Below are 15915 nucleotides of genomic sequence, written 5' to 3'. Positions count from 1 at the left end.
TTCAGTTAAACAGGAGGTGGGTTTTTTTAATGTTGTTTCTTCGAATATTTATACAGGTTGGAGCAAAAGAATAGAATATGAGCCTGGTACTGGTTCTTTAGCACTCTTCCCAAGTATGCGTTTGGAGACATGTGATGAACCAATAACCTCAATTCAGGCAACAGTTGAACTAGAAACCAATCATATTGGGAAAGGCTGCGATAGAGACACCTATTCTGAGAAATCCATTCACAGACTCTGTGGTAAGAATGCTTCTGTTATGATAAAGTGCTTATTATAGGCTGAGCATTATGTTAAAAGACGTGCAGTCTTATTAGTCGGTGATCTGAGAGGGGATGCTTGGCTTCAGCGTGGTGTTCTTATGCAGACCTCTTCAGCTGGGTGGATATTAATCTTACAGTTACCATAGTGACAAGAAAAAGGCATTATTTTCATGGATGTGAGGGACAAATGATATTAGTGTAATGGTTCCTGAGATAAAGGCAAAGTAAAGTTCTGCATTTTCAATAAGATCAGTAAGCTACCCAGAAATTAAGCATATGGAAGACATTGTAATATTAGATATGTCTAATGTTAGTGCCATATTATTCAATAGGAGAATTGCCTGATATGTGATGGTAATGCATAATACTGACAGTTGGCACTGCAAAACTAGTGCTCATTAAAAGCTGTTTGATAGTGAAGCTGTGATCTTTCTAGTCACTACCTTGTTTTCATGTGAGCATTTTTACTGCAGGTGCTGCTTCTGGCACAGCTGAACTGCTTCCTTCTCCAAGTAGTGCTGCAAACTGGACGATAGGACTTCCTACTGATAATGGTCACGACAGCGACCAAGTCTTTGAGTTTAATGGCACACAAGCTGTGAAGATTCCAGATGGTGTTGTCACAGTCAATCTGAAAGAACCCTTCATGATTTCAGTGTGGATGAGGCATGGGCCTGGAACCAAAGAGAAAGAGACAATTCTTTGCAATTCAGACAAGACAGGTTTGTCAGTACATCAAGTATGAGCAGTCTAATTGGTTGAGTTTTGTTTTTATGTACTGTGGTAGCATATGTGGAAACCTGAAGTGGATTTCTCTAGGTTTTTCTTGGAAGTGAAAGGAAGTGGGCTGCAAAGCTGTTCTTCACTGTACTTACCTGTAGAGATGTGCACATAAGTTATCTAGCCTCAGCTGAAATGAGTCAGGCTTGTTTTTCTAACTTTATTTATGTTATGCATTTCATTTCGTCATGGTAGGTGTATTACTCCAGCAATCCACAAATAGCCTTATTCTTGATACTGCCAAAAATCCTTAAGATACACATATCAGCTTTAGTGACAGCATTGGCTGCAGTATGTATTTTTTCTAGGCGGAGATGCTGTCTCTCTTAACATGTCTGATTTGCTTGTGCATTTGTTTATCAATTACTGGTGTGTTTACAAAGGAATATTCAGAACTGGTGAGTTATTTCTTGAGTGCCTGATACTTAAAGGAGACAATGACAATACTTGAAACTCTTGTGCAGATATGAATCGACACCACTACACCCTGTACCTGCACAACTGCCGCCTTGTTTTCCTTTTCCGACAAGATCCTTCAGAGGGAAAGACATACAAGCCTGCAGAATTCCATTGGAAGCTAAATCAAGTAAGTTTGGAATGCCTGGTAAAATGATAGAATGCAGTGAAAAAGCAGGGGAGCCTAAACTCTCTAATAACATAGTTATTAACAAGTATTTTTTACAACTCCAGACTCCTGATACTGAGTTCTGTAGCACCCAGTGGTGTTTACTTTGTGATGAGTGTCAGGGATAGATGCAGCTGTACCTGTTCAACTTAATTTTGACTTGCTACTCTAGTGCTTTCATTCAGTTCAGTGGGATACTCATGAAATGAAGTCCAAGCCATTGTCCTGAAAGGCAGTGAAGTGTGAATTTATGCATGAAAATAAAATGCCCAACTTCAGCTGTGTTGTCAGTTATCTTCACTAAATACACAATAACACAGTGCGTATGGAAGCAGGGGACGTGAGCATTCCAGTTTGTAACAATTACTTCTGAGCTTGCTGCACTGTTGCAGATCAAAGTGTTTAATGGCATCACAGAAGAACTTCTTAATACTTCTTCACACTGGCATAAAGTCTGTAACATGTTACACATTGCCAGCAGTAGATACACATGTTGTAAATAGCTATGGGTCAATTTGCATAATTAGGCATTTACTTCACAGAAATAGAGTAATACTCATCTTAGGGATGCAGGTACTTTCTTCCTGTTTGGGATAAGAGTTGTCTGTGTTCTTTCTGTTCATCTAATCTTAATTATTTTACATTTGAAAGCAGGTGCTATAATACAAAGTCTTTTCTTTGGTATTATTACCATTTGCAGAGTTTATTTCTGTGAATTAAGGATATTGTGATCATGAAGAATGATACAAAAGAGACTGGATATTTTATGTCCTTTTTCAGCCTGCTGGGTCTCATCAGCTACCTGACATGAGTTGCATTGTAAGATAGCATGAAATATCCTACTGTGTTCTGTACAGGGCAGTGTGTGTTGTTTTAATGGTAAATGTCCACATGTGGACATGTGCAAAATGTGCATCAGATCTGGTTATTCAACTGCAATCCTTTTTTTTTCTTTTGACATTAAAAGAATTTTTAATACTTTTTTATTTAGGTTTGTGACAAAGAATGGCACCATTATGTCCTCAATGTTGAATTTCCTGCAGTGACTCTGTATGTAGATGGTGTTTCATATGATCCTTTCCCAGTGACTGAAGATTATCCGCTTCATCCTTCGAAAATAGAAACTCAGCTAGTAGTTGGGGCATGCTGGCAAGGTAACTGCTCACAATTGTTAATACATTTAATTAGCTTTTTTTTTTTAAATGAGATCTTTGTGGTTAGCCTAGCAATACATAGCTAATCTTTCTGTTGCATGAAAGATAACTTCTAATGTTTCTTGCTGAATATTTTTGGATATGATTGTTGTTATCTGATATTTCTTCTTAGTCATTTTTTCCACAAGCTGGTTTGTTTGTTTACTGGCTGAGTGTGTGTATGAATGACAAAGCTACTCACCAGGTAGCATTACACTGAAGAAGTTCCTCTGGTATGTGTGAGGATGCAGAGAGGTAACTTCTCCTTAAGAACAGTTGTAAGGTCTTTTTATGGAGAATGCTAATTTCATGCAGGTTGAATGGCACGTTTTAGAAGAAATGGTCTCATAAATCGAAGTGGAGCCAGGAGACAATTCAGCTAAAAGCAACACAGTGGTGCTGTCTCTTGAGTATTTCATCAGTTGCTTATAGAAATATAAGAAGCATCTGCTTTATTACGTACAGACTCTGGTTAAATGGCAAAATTCTGCAAGCTGTAAAATGCTGATTCATTTTCTCTAGTTCTTGTGAAATCTAATCTGCAACCCTTGAGGAAAAGAGGTAGCAGGCATCTGACTGTGGAGCACTGATAGCTGATTGCTGGAGAGCCCTGTAACAAAGCTCTTATTTTGCAGTCCTGAACTGAAATGTTTGGCTTGCTGACTAAATTACATCCTCAGTGCTATGAATTCATCTTCTGGGTCAGAGCAGTGCTGAGTCATTCCTGTTTTATTGTAGTTCAGAGTGTAGACTGTAGTTGCAGTCTGCCATAGTGCAGAGAAATAGCTTGTGAGTGACTGACAAATGGAAAACTTGGGACGTTTCTATTAAATGAATGGTCTCAGGTTTTATAATATCTCTTTTTTTTTTTTTGAATGTTAAAGGTTTGAAGTGTGAATGGAGGTTAAATTATCAAAATATTTTCTCCATCGAACAGTATTTGTGGGAAGTTCTCTATCTTCCAGCATTGATGTCACTTTAGTGTTAAATTCATTTTGTGGTCACTTTGAGTCAGTTATTTTCCCCATCATTCATCTCATACTCTGTTTGTAACTTTCCAACTATCTGTTCTAGCTCCTGGGGAAATTAGAATGGCTGGTTTTCATGAGACTGGGAACCAAGTTCTAGCTGAGTGTATAGATTGTGTAATGGCTTCTATATACTCTGCATCATAACAAAAGCATTTAATCTACAAACTTCTGTGCTTTCATACTGGCAACATGATATGATTCTTCAATTTCTTCTGACTTCACTCTACTTTTTAATAACAGGTTGAAACAGGAGCACTAAAAGTCTGGAAGACAAGAATTCTTTGGTCTGCCTTTTTAAAGGTTCCACCAAAGGCCTGATTTGTAGGGAATTAAACACAAAAAGAGAAAGAGATTTGACAAAAGAGTGAAGTTAGAGCACAAGGCCATGAACTTTGCCTTACAAACATTGTTAAATAAGTCAGGCTGCCCAAACTTATCTATACAGCACACCTCTAGGCGGGGAGAAATTGTGTGCTTTTAACATTTATTTAAGAAGGTTAAAAGCTGTTTTGGGGGTGGGTTTTTTTCTGTTTTGGTTTGTTGGTGTTTGGTTGTTGGGTTTTTTTTGTTTTTTTTGCACACTTCCATCTGATAAATTGACTGGTCAGTACATAGGATAATATTATTATTATTGGAGGAAAGCTGTGTCAGTTGTTAGACTTGCATCTCGTTGGTGATCAGTAGTAAATTGTCTTGTCATGAATGCTGCTTCTGAGGAGCAGTGGTGGTGTGTATTTTCTGTGACCCAAGAGAGAATTTGCCGAACTGTAACGACCTGGTCACTTCCCTCTTGTCCTATTCTTTGTCTTGCTCTTCTACAGAATATACAGGAAATGAAAATGACAATGAAACCCTGCCTGAGACCTCTGCAGGTTGCTGGAGTTTTTTCCCTACTGTTTTATTTCATTTTTAAGCCAAGACATTGCTTCATCTCACACACAGCATGAAATGCAGGCATTGCGTTTGGGCCATTGACCTTCACATAATCCTCTCCTAGGCTTGTTTCTTCATTGTGCCTTTATTTCCAGAGCTTTACCAGCTGATTTTTTTTTTCATTGTTTCTTTTTTTTTTCCCCAACCAGTTGCACACCCATGTACAAATTTGCCACCATTTGATTGCAGTGAAGTGGTGTAAAAGAAGTTGCTGATGCAAAATTTATCTAGCTACAATTTATTTAATCCAGTTTTGTTAAAATAGAAATACACCTCATCCTATATGTGTGTACATACATGCATGAAGGTATGTTTGTGCATAGAGTCATTCTGTAGTTTGGGAAGGAATCTTTGAAATTGGATAGTCCTGCTTCCTACTCAAACAATTTCATATTTACATCAGATTGCTGATATATAAACAATTCCCTCTCATAATTGACAGTGGATTGGATATTCATTTGATGAGAAAAACCTTCTGCTCCCAGTTTGGTCTGGTTGGCTTCAGGGTTTTATTTTCTTAGACATTTATAGTTCAGTGGATTTTTTTGTGCATCATGTTTTTGGCAAGGATGCAATTGAATCCAGGAGCTAGATTCTGGAGCTGTGCAAGTCTTAACTGGAACTAAGATTTGTAACACAGCAATTAACTACTGAAGACTTCTGAGTTACGTCAGGGATCTTTCATCGCCCAGAATCTTGAAAACCGGCTCAGACGCCTTTATAAAAATCTCTTAGCTTACCAAGTGATGACTCTGAAGTACAAATTTCCAGGTGGAGTCCAATGGCTGCCAGTTACCAGTTCACTTGGTGATCATTTGTTGTAATCAAAAAAATCAAATATGTCAGATGCTTAGAAGACTGCAATTAATGTAGATGTGTAAAACGAAGTGACTTGAGTTCAAACTCCTTGCTTTAATTCCATGCAGAGAAGAAGGCTTGGTTAGAGAGGATTCATTAACTCTTAGATATCTCCTACAGCATGAGCTGAATCATAGAATTGTTTGAGTTGGAAGGGACCCTTAGAGGCCATCTGGTTCAACTGCAATGAAGAGGGATACCTGCAGCTCAGTCAGGTGCTCGGAGCCAAGTCCAGCCTGACCCTGGGTGTTTCCAAGAGCAGGGCACCCACTGCCTCTCTGGGCAGCCTGTACCACTGCCTCACACCCTGAGTGATGCTATGAAACTTATTTATCTCCTTTGAGTGTAAATAGAGCCTGAAATGATTGGCTTAGTCTAGAGAGTTAACAGCTAGAGGACTGATGCTGTTGGCTCCTACATGGTAGGCACTGCTGCTTTTATAGGGAAAACTCTAGTTGGAGTTGGTACCTCATTGTGAGAATTCAGGATTCGGTTCATTTATTTGGTTCTGAACACCACCTCGCTGTATGAGCAAAAGAAATTTTTGTTATGGAAGTAACAGTTCAAGATGGTCACACCGTCATGTTTTGAAGGCCATGTGCATGGTGAACTGTTTAATTCTTTCTTTCTGCTTGAACGTAATGACAAGGTTAACACCCGGAATGGATGAAAAACTAACATGCATGTCTATAATGTGCTGTAGAGCACAAAGCAAATTTGTTATTTTACAAAAGAAAAATGGAAAAGAAAAAAAAAAAAATCAACGTCTTTAAAGATTCTTCCTTCCTTTCTTTCTGAAGGTGGGGAGCTCCGCATGGCTCAGTTCTTCCGAGGCAATCTGGCAGGTTTGATGATTCGTTCTGGTAAACTGGAGAACAAGAAAGTGATAGATTGCCTGTATACCTGCAAGGAGGGACTGGATTTGCAAATTGCTGATGGTGTTGGCAAAGGCGTGAAGGTAAAGTCACCTGTTAATGAAGGGGACTGTGCATGTTACTCTGCTGATAATAGATGCACATTTTGCAAGTAGTTAATTGGGGGCATTCTAACTAAAATAGGCTTGTTTAATTGTGGGATGTTGCATTAAAATTACATGAAAACTAGCAAATCTTTCTAGTATAGATATGATCATAGCAGAGTTTAAAAGCAGAAGTTATGGTGTCCTCTGGAACTTGAGGAAAGAAATTGGGTATTTGAAAGCCTCTGTTTCACCAGCTACACCAGATAGAGATTCTTACCAAGCAGCTTAGTAGAATTAATCTGACAAAGATATCTTTTATTTTAAATTGTTATTATTTTTCATAGTAAAGTTTCATGAACGAAGCTAAATTTATCTTTCACGTTAGCTGTCTGTCTTACAACTTCACATCAGAACTGATACAAGTGCCTAGATTTTCCTTCCTGAAGGAGAAAATACTCAGTGTATTTGACTGGAAGAAGGAAGTGAAGCCCATCAATAATGTCCTCACTGCTTTGAATACAGATGTAACTATCCCAGCACTTACCTGAGTAAACAGGGCTGAACTTCTGTTTTAATTACCTGATTGTTTTTCTGTTTCCTTTTTTTTCCTCTCTTCTATAATTTCAGATCCACATGAACCCTAGTCAGTCAGCAGTGACCGTAGAAGGGGATGACATTGACAGAGTTGATAAGGCCATGCAGCACATTTCCTATCTGAATTCTCGCCAGTTCCCCACACCTGGAATCCGGAGGCTTAAAATCACCAGTACTGTCAAGTATGTTCTAGTGCTGAAATAATGCTTCTCTGCATGGTGATATTGAGGCCTGAAAAAATGTTGACATATCTCAGTTCTGCTACACGAAAGACTTTTACTGTATCTACTGTCACATTTCAATATGGCAGCTATTCCCAGTACTGCTCTTTTCTTCCTAAGAATGTAGTAAGGAAGATGTAAGAGATGATTTATCAGTGAGAGGATATAAGTGTCACAAGCTTCAGTAAAGTTGTTATCTGTACTGTTAGTCGTAGCATAAAAAATGGGGCGAAATGTTAAATGTAAGTAAAAATTAATTGTAAGATTGTTCCCTTGCTGGGGAATTCTTCCAACACGTTGATGAATTTATCTGAGACTCCTGGGTCTGAGATAGAGCTTTTTTAATTTGTTAAGTAATTACTGTGCGTAATTGTGCCTCCCTTTCAAATAGCTGCCTTGGATGTGTTTCTGTATCTCATAGGTGTTTCAATGAAGAGGCCTGCGTCTCTATTCCTTCTGTGGAGGGATATGTAATGGTCTTGCAGCCAGAGGAACCAAAAATCAGCCTGAGTGGCATCAACCATTTTGCCCGATCTGCTTCAGAGTTTGAGAGTTCTGAGGGCATTTCTCTCTTCCCTGAGCTTCGCATAATAAGCACCATTACACGGGAGGTGGAGCCAGATGGAGATGGGGATGAAGATCCTACAGGTAACATCATTTCTGCTCATAGCTCTTGCTTACCCTTATTCTATTCTGTGATTGTGTTGGAGGATCTTCCTCTTGCAAAGCAACATGGATTTCTCCTGAAGTAAGAATCTAGTAGGGGAAACAAGATGTGTATTGCTTGGGAAAAAGTGCAGGTATTCTGCTCTGAGCTAACAGAAATTTTCCTGGAAATGGTAGTAAGTCCAGGCCATGCAAATAATCCCTTATTTATCATTAGACCTTGAATACTTGGTCTCTTTACTTCAGGCCCAGATCTTAATGTTTGATTTGAAGAAGAGTTCTGTTTGCATGGGATGTTTTATAGTGTGTGGACTCTTATCTTTGTTTCTGCTCATCTCCTTGGTGGTTCCTCTACTTTTTAGTACAAGAGTCTTTGGTTTCTGAAGAAATCATGCATAACCTGGATACGTGTGAGGTGACAGTGGTGGGAGAAGAACTAAATCAAGATCAAGAAAGCCTGGAGGTTGACATGACACGATTACAGCAGAAAGGCATTGAGATGAGTAGTTCCAACCTTGGCATGATCATCACAGGTGGGACTTCGTTCTTTTGCTCATGCAGGAAAGGTCTGAAATCAGTGTGCTCAATAGATGGTTTGTCACACCTTACTCCAAATAGCTCGTTTTTTTACTGGAATTTCAGGCTCAGAGGTGTTTGCACTGTTCTGTGGAAAACTGATTCTACAACATAGGATATTCTAGAATCTCCTTTCTTTGGACACTTGTTGTCCTATAAATTGCAGGTTACTTCTTAACTGTGGAAATGAAGTATACTTTGCCCCCTAGAAAAGGCTTTCTTCTTGCACAAATAATCCAGTGATGTGGAGTGTGCATCATTCCTTCCTTCTTGTTTTCAGAGTCTGTTCTATATTCAAAAGAAAAGAGATTACAGGCTATGTGAATCTCAGATTTTACCACAAAGTAAAACCACAAATTTCAGTAAAGCCACGTGTGTCCATCTGCCATAACAGTGTTACTTTTGATTCTGCTGACTGAAAATCTATCTGCCAAGAAAACTTCTTCAAAGAAAGGGAGCATGATGTAGAGTATATGGTGTTGCAGCAGGCTTTTGCAAAGTAATTGTTTTTCTTGTTTCTCTCTCTGCAGGAGTTGATACTATGGCTAGCTATGAGGAAGTTTTGCATTTGATACGCTACAGAAACTGGCACACGGTTTCTCTTTTTGACAGAAAGTTCAAATTGGTTTGTTCTGAGCTTAACGGGCGCTATGTCAGCAATGAGTTTAAAGTAGAGGTATGTGAGCTCTTCTGATTGCTCTGGGAGGTGTAGAGTCTGGAGGGATGGGTGGGTGATAGTTGTTGCCTCAACTGATGGATTATTGATGAATAAATTATTAATTTTTGTCCTGTAGATATTAATAAACTTGTGCGTCTCAAGCAGTATTTTATGTTATATATATATGTGTCTCTTAATCCTACATTTCATCTTTAAGTAAGGCAGCCTAAGCAGAGCTGAAGCAATCATGGAAACTGTTGTGTTGTAGCAGAAGTAATATGGCTGATGGAAGCGTGAGGGCAGAAACATTGAATTTGAAAGACAGCATATAAATTTTGGGGGAAAAGAAATGTGAAGGAACTATTAGAAATGCTGTGCTGACCAGAGACTCGAGTGGCTTTCATGTGTAACTCCCAGGTTTCTGTAAATGAATTTATTGGGCCCTTTACTTTTTAGATCGTGTGATCCTTCAAACACTGATAGTAAGAATTACGTAAAAGCATAGGCTAGAATTGCATTTCTTCTGCAGGTAGAATAGAAGCTAATTATTTCAGCTTCTGGAACGTGAAATTATGTTGAGTGGAACTGTCATGTACCTCTGCATCTTTCAGCTCTGAGCTTGAATTCCTGTTTTTTAAAGGTGACCAAAAGGGTGACAGTGAAACTTAACAGCTGTGTTTACCATTAGTTGAGTGGATATGGTGGGCTGGGAAGTTAGGTTGCAGAGCCTAACTAATTAATGTGGCTTGGTTTCCTGAGGAAATTCTCTGAGCTTGAGTTGGGATCTTCCCAAACTATTGAACTACAAATGCTTTCCTTTTTCTGTACTGAACTTGCTCTCTTCCTGTAGTGCAGCTGGTCAGGTACCCTGTATCACAACAGTCTCCCAAAGCAGAGGTATATTTAGCTCTGTGTGTTTGCCAAGGAAACATGAAATATGCTGTGTGACAATGAGTTTGTAATTGTCAAAAGCCAGCTATGCTAAGCATGGGTTAAACTGTAGAGAGAAGTTTTGCCTTAATCCTTGGTCTGTAATACAGATTTTCTCTTTGCTGTTAGCTGAAGATGAATGACAGAGTAAGAAAAGATGGGAAGGAAGAGAGTGTAATTAATGTGTCATACATTTTTATATACTGTTATTTCAGAATTAAAATGGCTGGCTACTGAACTGGATGATGAGCTGGCTTTACCTGGGTTATTCTCAAATACTGATGTCTCTGCAAAAACTTTGCCAGACCAGCTAAAACAGACTTGAAAGCTCAGAACTGCAGAATTATATGACATGAAGCTAACATAGGAGGAACTGCTGGTTGGAATGCTTGTTCTCTGTGACAAATCATAGCTGTAGTCATTGAGAATTAGATGATTACTCAGGCAAATTAAGAAATCTTTCTTCTCTGCCCACCCCTCCCCCCCTTTTTTTTGGTCTCTTGAATGGTCAACTTGTATTTCTGGAGTTTAACTGTTTCCTTTTGTACTCAGGTGAATGTTATCCACACAGCTAACCCCATTGAACACGCTAATCACATAGCTGCACAACCACAGTTTGTACATCCGGTGCACCACACGTTTGTTGATCTGTCTGGTCACAACCTAGCTAACCCTCATCCATTTTCAGGTAAGAATTCTCAGTCATAGAAGTTCTGCTGACTTTTTTTTTCTTGGTGTTAAACTAATGCGGAGGCTTCTTGTTGCAGGGAGACTTCCCCCCCCCCCCCCCCCCCCCCCCCCCCCCGAGTTAAATCAGTGTGTTGGACTAATAAATGTAAGCAGCTTCTTGATCCTATTCTGCTGTTGCCCAAACAAAGAGCAGCAGATTGCTAGAGATCAATGAAATATCTCCCTGCTAGGAGGGCAGCTCTGCTGGTGCACACGTTGGAAAACAGGAGGTGTGCTGTTCTTAACAGAGTCTGTAAGACCTAAATAAAGAACTGTGAGGAACACGGACGTTATTTCTTACAAACAGCACAAGGAAAGAATTGCAGTTATTTCCTCAGTGAGTTCTACAGACTTTTCAGTGGCCTTATGCAGACTGCCTCTGTGAAGCTCCCTATAGTATTTTCATGATGCCATTTCCCTCTTGTAGGTGATGGGAACACAGAATTAATTATTGTCATGATGTAAAAATTGTGCATCAGTATCATCTAAGGAACTCCTTTTCTGTTGTTGCAGTTGTTCCAAGTACAGCCACTGTTGTGATTGTAGTTTGTGTGAGTTTCCTGGTTTTTATGATCATTCTGGGAGTGTTCAGAATCCGAGCCGCACATCAGCGAACAATGCGTGACCAGGACACTGGAAAGGAAAATGAGATGGACTGGGATGACTCTGCATTGACCATCACTGTGAATCCTATGGAAGTAAGACTGGTGTCTCAGCAAAAAAAGTTCACAAAAAATAACCTCTTCCAGTTTTAACTGGTATGACTGTACGTGGACAGAAAGTAGAGCAAAAGCAACCATAGAACACAGAGAGGATAGACGTTAGCACTGTGAGTTTTTAACTGATGCTCCACAGTGACAAATAACAGGAGCAGTTATGTTTGGGGCATGCCTTGTAGCTTTGTGATACGGAATGGGGCAGGAATCACTGGACTCCAGCATCAGGTGTTACAGGTCAGTGACTAACACTGATCTCTCCGTGCTGTATGCAGCCTTCATCACCATCAGCTTTTTTCCCAAAGTGCAGAAGTGTTGAAGCACCATCTGTACTTATGATATTGATGTTTCTGTCTGCCATGGTTAACATCTGAATTTTTAGAAAATCACAAGAAAAACGTGCAACCTTAATGTTACTCACATAACATACTGAAAGATCCTTTTCTGGTAGAGTCTGAAGTACTGGTTTGTACTTAAGAGTGAGTTTGCTTAGTGTGACAGGAGTGATAAGAATGGTGCAGAATCAGAACTATTTTAATGAGCTTATTCAACTTTTTATTTTCTAGTTGCCTAATTACTGCTGAACTTTTCAAACAATAAGAAATTAATAGTTCATTTTCAGTAGGAGTGCCTTGTGCTCAAATTCAAAAGAATTAAAGGAATTTTGGCCAGAATGGTATCAGCAGCTGATTTCTGTCTTAACAGACTTATGAAGATCAGCACAGCAGTGAAGAAGAGGAGGAGGAAGAGGAAGAGGAAAGCGAAGATGGAGAGGAGGATGACATCACTAGTGCAGAGTCTGAAAGCAGTGAGGAAGAAGAAGGCGAGCAGGAGGAGGACCAACAGAATGTTAATAGACAGCAACAGCTGGAATGGGATGACTCTACCCTCAGTTATTGATTCTAGCTGTTCCCTTTGTCTCTGTTTCTGCTCTAGAAGACTCCACTGTAATGCACTCCATTGTTCCCAAGGATTCATGGTGTTTAAAAAAAAAAATCATTCTGGCCAGTAGATTCAACCAACACACATCCCAGTGTTTGTGTTCTGTCAGCTAGTTCCTGATGCTGTTTCTAGAGTTGTAGTTAGCACCTCTTTTCCTTCAGCCATGCCTCAGTGACTGGATTTTTTTACACTATGTGAGGAACCACCCTGCACTTTTTCTTCATGTCATCTCAGCTAAGTGACTGCAGATCTGTAGCCATTGCACATGAATTTCTGAACTTTTTTTTTTTTGCTCTGTGAAACAATTCCAGCTTTGTTCCTTTTTGTCTTTCTGAAAGATGCAAAGATTGCTTGTTGACAAAGGGTAAAGCTGCTCATTTCAGCCTGTTGATTTCTTTTAATTTTTTTTCCCAAGTTAGTGCATGTGTAAAGTGGCAGAATGAGGTTAATACGTAGAAGATTAACAGACTTTTTAATATTTTGTAAATATATTGGAATTATGTAATTATGTCATTTGTGGTAGTGAAAACAGGGATTGGGGTTTAAAACATGCTAAAGTAAAAAATCATGAAGCATGAAATAATACAAGTCTCATACTGCTGCAGCAGGAGCACGGGCACAGTTATCTAGTGTAGATGTGTCAGTAATGCAGTGTCCTTGGCCTTGACTGCCATGTTCACTCATGCCCCGCTCTGGTTTTTCTTTTTTTTGTTGGTCTCTGATTTCCTTTATATTTGCAGAGGGAACAGACAAGCTTATGAGAAACTGTAAAGGCTTTTAGGAACTTCTGCAGAGGTTCAACTGCCCTGCCTAACAGTTTGTTGGTTCGTTTTCTTGTCGTTTTGTCATTTTTTTTTAAGAAATTTTCCAGTGAAGTTTTAGCATAAGCACTGTTTAAGTTATTGGGAGAAGAACACTACGTGGATGGTGGGCAAATCAGGCTGTGGAGTGCTGTCACAGCACCTGCTTACAGCAGGGCTGCCTGTGGTGCAGCGATGGTCTGTTGGAGCTGCTGGTTGAGTGCATTTTGTTCAGTTGGTTGGTTGTCCCACTGGTGACTGAAGCTGGAAAGCCTGCGACCTGTGTACCTGCACACCTTGGCTACCAGTCTACATAGATAGGTGTGAGGGGTTTTTTGACTGTTCAGTTTGTCTCATTTGGGAATGGGAGGGTTTGGGGCATAGCTGATACCATTTCTATTAACGCACTCCTGCTCATTCCCTGTAGCTCCTTGTACAGTAACTTGGACTGTTGGTGTATTAAGCCTTTGTTTACACTTAGTAATTGTGTTTTCCTGCTGGTGAAACTATAGAATAAATTATCCAACCAGAAAACCTTGGGAATCACATTAATACTATTCCAAGTCATGGCTGATTTTGGTTGTTTCTGATGAAAGTTTGAACTTGGAATTGCAAAGGACTTTTTAAACAATGACTGAAAGGTACGAAAAGTGAGTTATGACCCCATGGTGGAGAGTGCTAGTGTTTGGAAAGGCAGGACTTGTCCATTTAACTTTATTTGTCCTATGCAGAGCCTCGAATAATGGATACCTGCTTACTTGATTTGTTTTTTTTATGTTTGGAGGTGGATTAAAGAGTAACTTGTTTTGCTTGTAACAGGAAACTAGGACTCCATTCACTCCTCAGCACAGTAAGCAAAGTTGCATTTGTTTTTTCCTATATGTAATCTGCCCATGTTCCAGGTGCACACAGCCCATTCACAGCAGGCTCCTTAGTGGCCAGCAGTACCCAGCAGGGAAACGTTGCACTGGATAAGCCTGCTAGAGGAGCAAGCCAAATGGTGGGAAAGGAGTGGGAGGAAAAGGGTCATAACTCAAAAAGATAAAGGTTGGTCCAGATGTTTGCAGTTTTGGTTTTCAGAGCAGACCTCTTCTCTAGCATGCATCTTGCCTCCTGATGGATGTAATGGGATCTAATGGTGGGTTTTAGCTGGGGTAACAGATTTGACTCTGTGGAGTGCCTTTTACAATACTAGATGGACCTGGAAGCAGGAGGGAGAACCCACCCAACGAGCTTACTGGTTTTTTTTGTGTTGGTTTTTTTTTTTAATGTAAAATTTTAGATTTCTAAAATGGGGAAATGGTTTTGACTACTTATGTGGTAATATAACTGCTAGTTTTAAGTTAACTGGGAAACTTTTAACTTATGTCTGACAGTTGTCTTGTGTTAATGTGTAGAAGACTTATCCTTCCATATACTGTCACTGTAGCTGCTGTATTTTAGACTAAAGCTGATCATGAGTTAATGGTAACACTGAGAGGTTGTGAACGTCCTGATGCAGTTAGTAGCCACTGTGGGTATAACTCTTCAGATGCATATATTGGTAAAGGTCAGTTTGGAAAGTCTATAAGCTACAATAAATTTCTGGTTCTAAAGGTTGCTTGCATTTATTTCTTCCTGAATGGAATAGAGTTGTATTTGTTGGCCTAGAAGTAGAGTTTGGTTTTATTTTTGTTGATCTGTGACATGTAGGAGCACTGGGTGTATTGGAGCATCCATTGGTGTGCAATTTAATCCTTTTTTATTTATTTACAAAACACGTACCTAGAGCAACCAAAAAGTTAAACGTGTGAGCACATCTTGTTACAGAACCGTGGTTTGTCTTAAAAAAATACTTTTCTTTTTCAAAGGCAACAAAATACAAACAATCAGTTTATACAGAGTTAAAATCACAAATAAATAGAAAGAAGGATCACGGAGCATATTTATAAAGCAGAAGATACTTATTTACAGTGAAACATAATATCTTTGAAAATGATTTAAGTTTTCATCTTTAGTACAGTTCAACTCTCTGGAAAGCATCAGGTGAGCTATTGTGTAAAGCTGGGGACAGCAGCTCTTTGCTGCCCAGTGCAGCCATCAGAGCTCCATCAAGATGCTGTCCCAGGGTACAAGGGAGGAAATCCACTCAATGACTCATCAACATTTTTACTGCTTGTAGGAAAGTCAGCTTTGTTGACGTTGTCACCTAGCTGTAAAACTGTGCTGAATTGAGACGCCTTTGGAATGGCTCAGCTCTAGCAGTTGATGCTGATACAGCTTTGTTTTATTGCACTTTTACAATGGAAGGACAGATGACAGGAGCCACTGCTGCTTTGTACTTCTGTAAGCAGGTAGGAACTGCTGTGAGCTGTGTTCAAAGTACCTGAGCACACCCAAGGAACCTGCTGGGTCAGACTGCCTTGCTGCAGTATGACACGGGATCCTGGCTTCCCTGCT

The 15915-nt window shown here is 39.6% G+C and overlaps 1 protein-coding gene across 4 annotated transcripts in view; it reads left to right on the top strand.

The window, feature by feature from the left end:
• Nucleotides 1-15072, top strand: part of CLSTN1 (calsyntenin 1) — a 34916-nt gene extending 19844 nt beyond the window's left edge. For 2 of the 4 annotated variants that reach the window (XM_048968003.1, XM_048968004.1), the window contains 13 exons: nucleotides 57-242; nucleotides 737-985; nucleotides 1508-1629; nucleotides 2660-2822; nucleotides 4714-4764; nucleotides 6484-6641; nucleotides 7272-7420; nucleotides 7881-8107; nucleotides 8488-8658; nucleotides 9232-9377; nucleotides 10842-10977; nucleotides 11532-11716; nucleotides 12440-15072. In XM_048968003.1, the coding sequence (XP_048823960.1) occupies nucleotides 57-242; nucleotides 737-985; nucleotides 1508-1629; nucleotides 2660-2822; nucleotides 4714-4764; nucleotides 6484-6641; nucleotides 7272-7420; nucleotides 7881-8107; nucleotides 8488-8658; nucleotides 9232-9377; nucleotides 10842-10977; nucleotides 11532-11716; nucleotides 12440-12634 (2138 nt within the window). In that variant the 3' untranslated portion in view covers nucleotides 12635-15072. The remainder of the gene's footprint in view (nucleotides 1-56; nucleotides 243-736; nucleotides 986-1507; nucleotides 1630-2659; nucleotides 2823-4713; nucleotides 4765-6483; nucleotides 6642-7271; nucleotides 7421-7880; nucleotides 8108-8487; nucleotides 8659-9231; nucleotides 9378-10841; nucleotides 10978-11531; nucleotides 11717-12439) is intronic. The other 2 variants (XM_048968005.1, XM_048968006.1) reach the window with 1 other exon arrangement.
• Nucleotides 15073-15915: the final 843 nt, after the last annotated feature.

The sequence above is a fragment of the Lagopus muta genome, chromosome 21 (genome assembly GCF_023343835.1).
Source record: "Lagopus muta isolate bLagMut1 chromosome 21, bLagMut1 primary, whole genome shotgun sequence".
Lineage (NCBI taxonomy): Eukaryota > Metazoa > Chordata > Aves > Galliformes > Phasianidae > Lagopus > Lagopus muta.
This window is presented reverse-complemented; position numbering and strand designations above follow the sequence as displayed.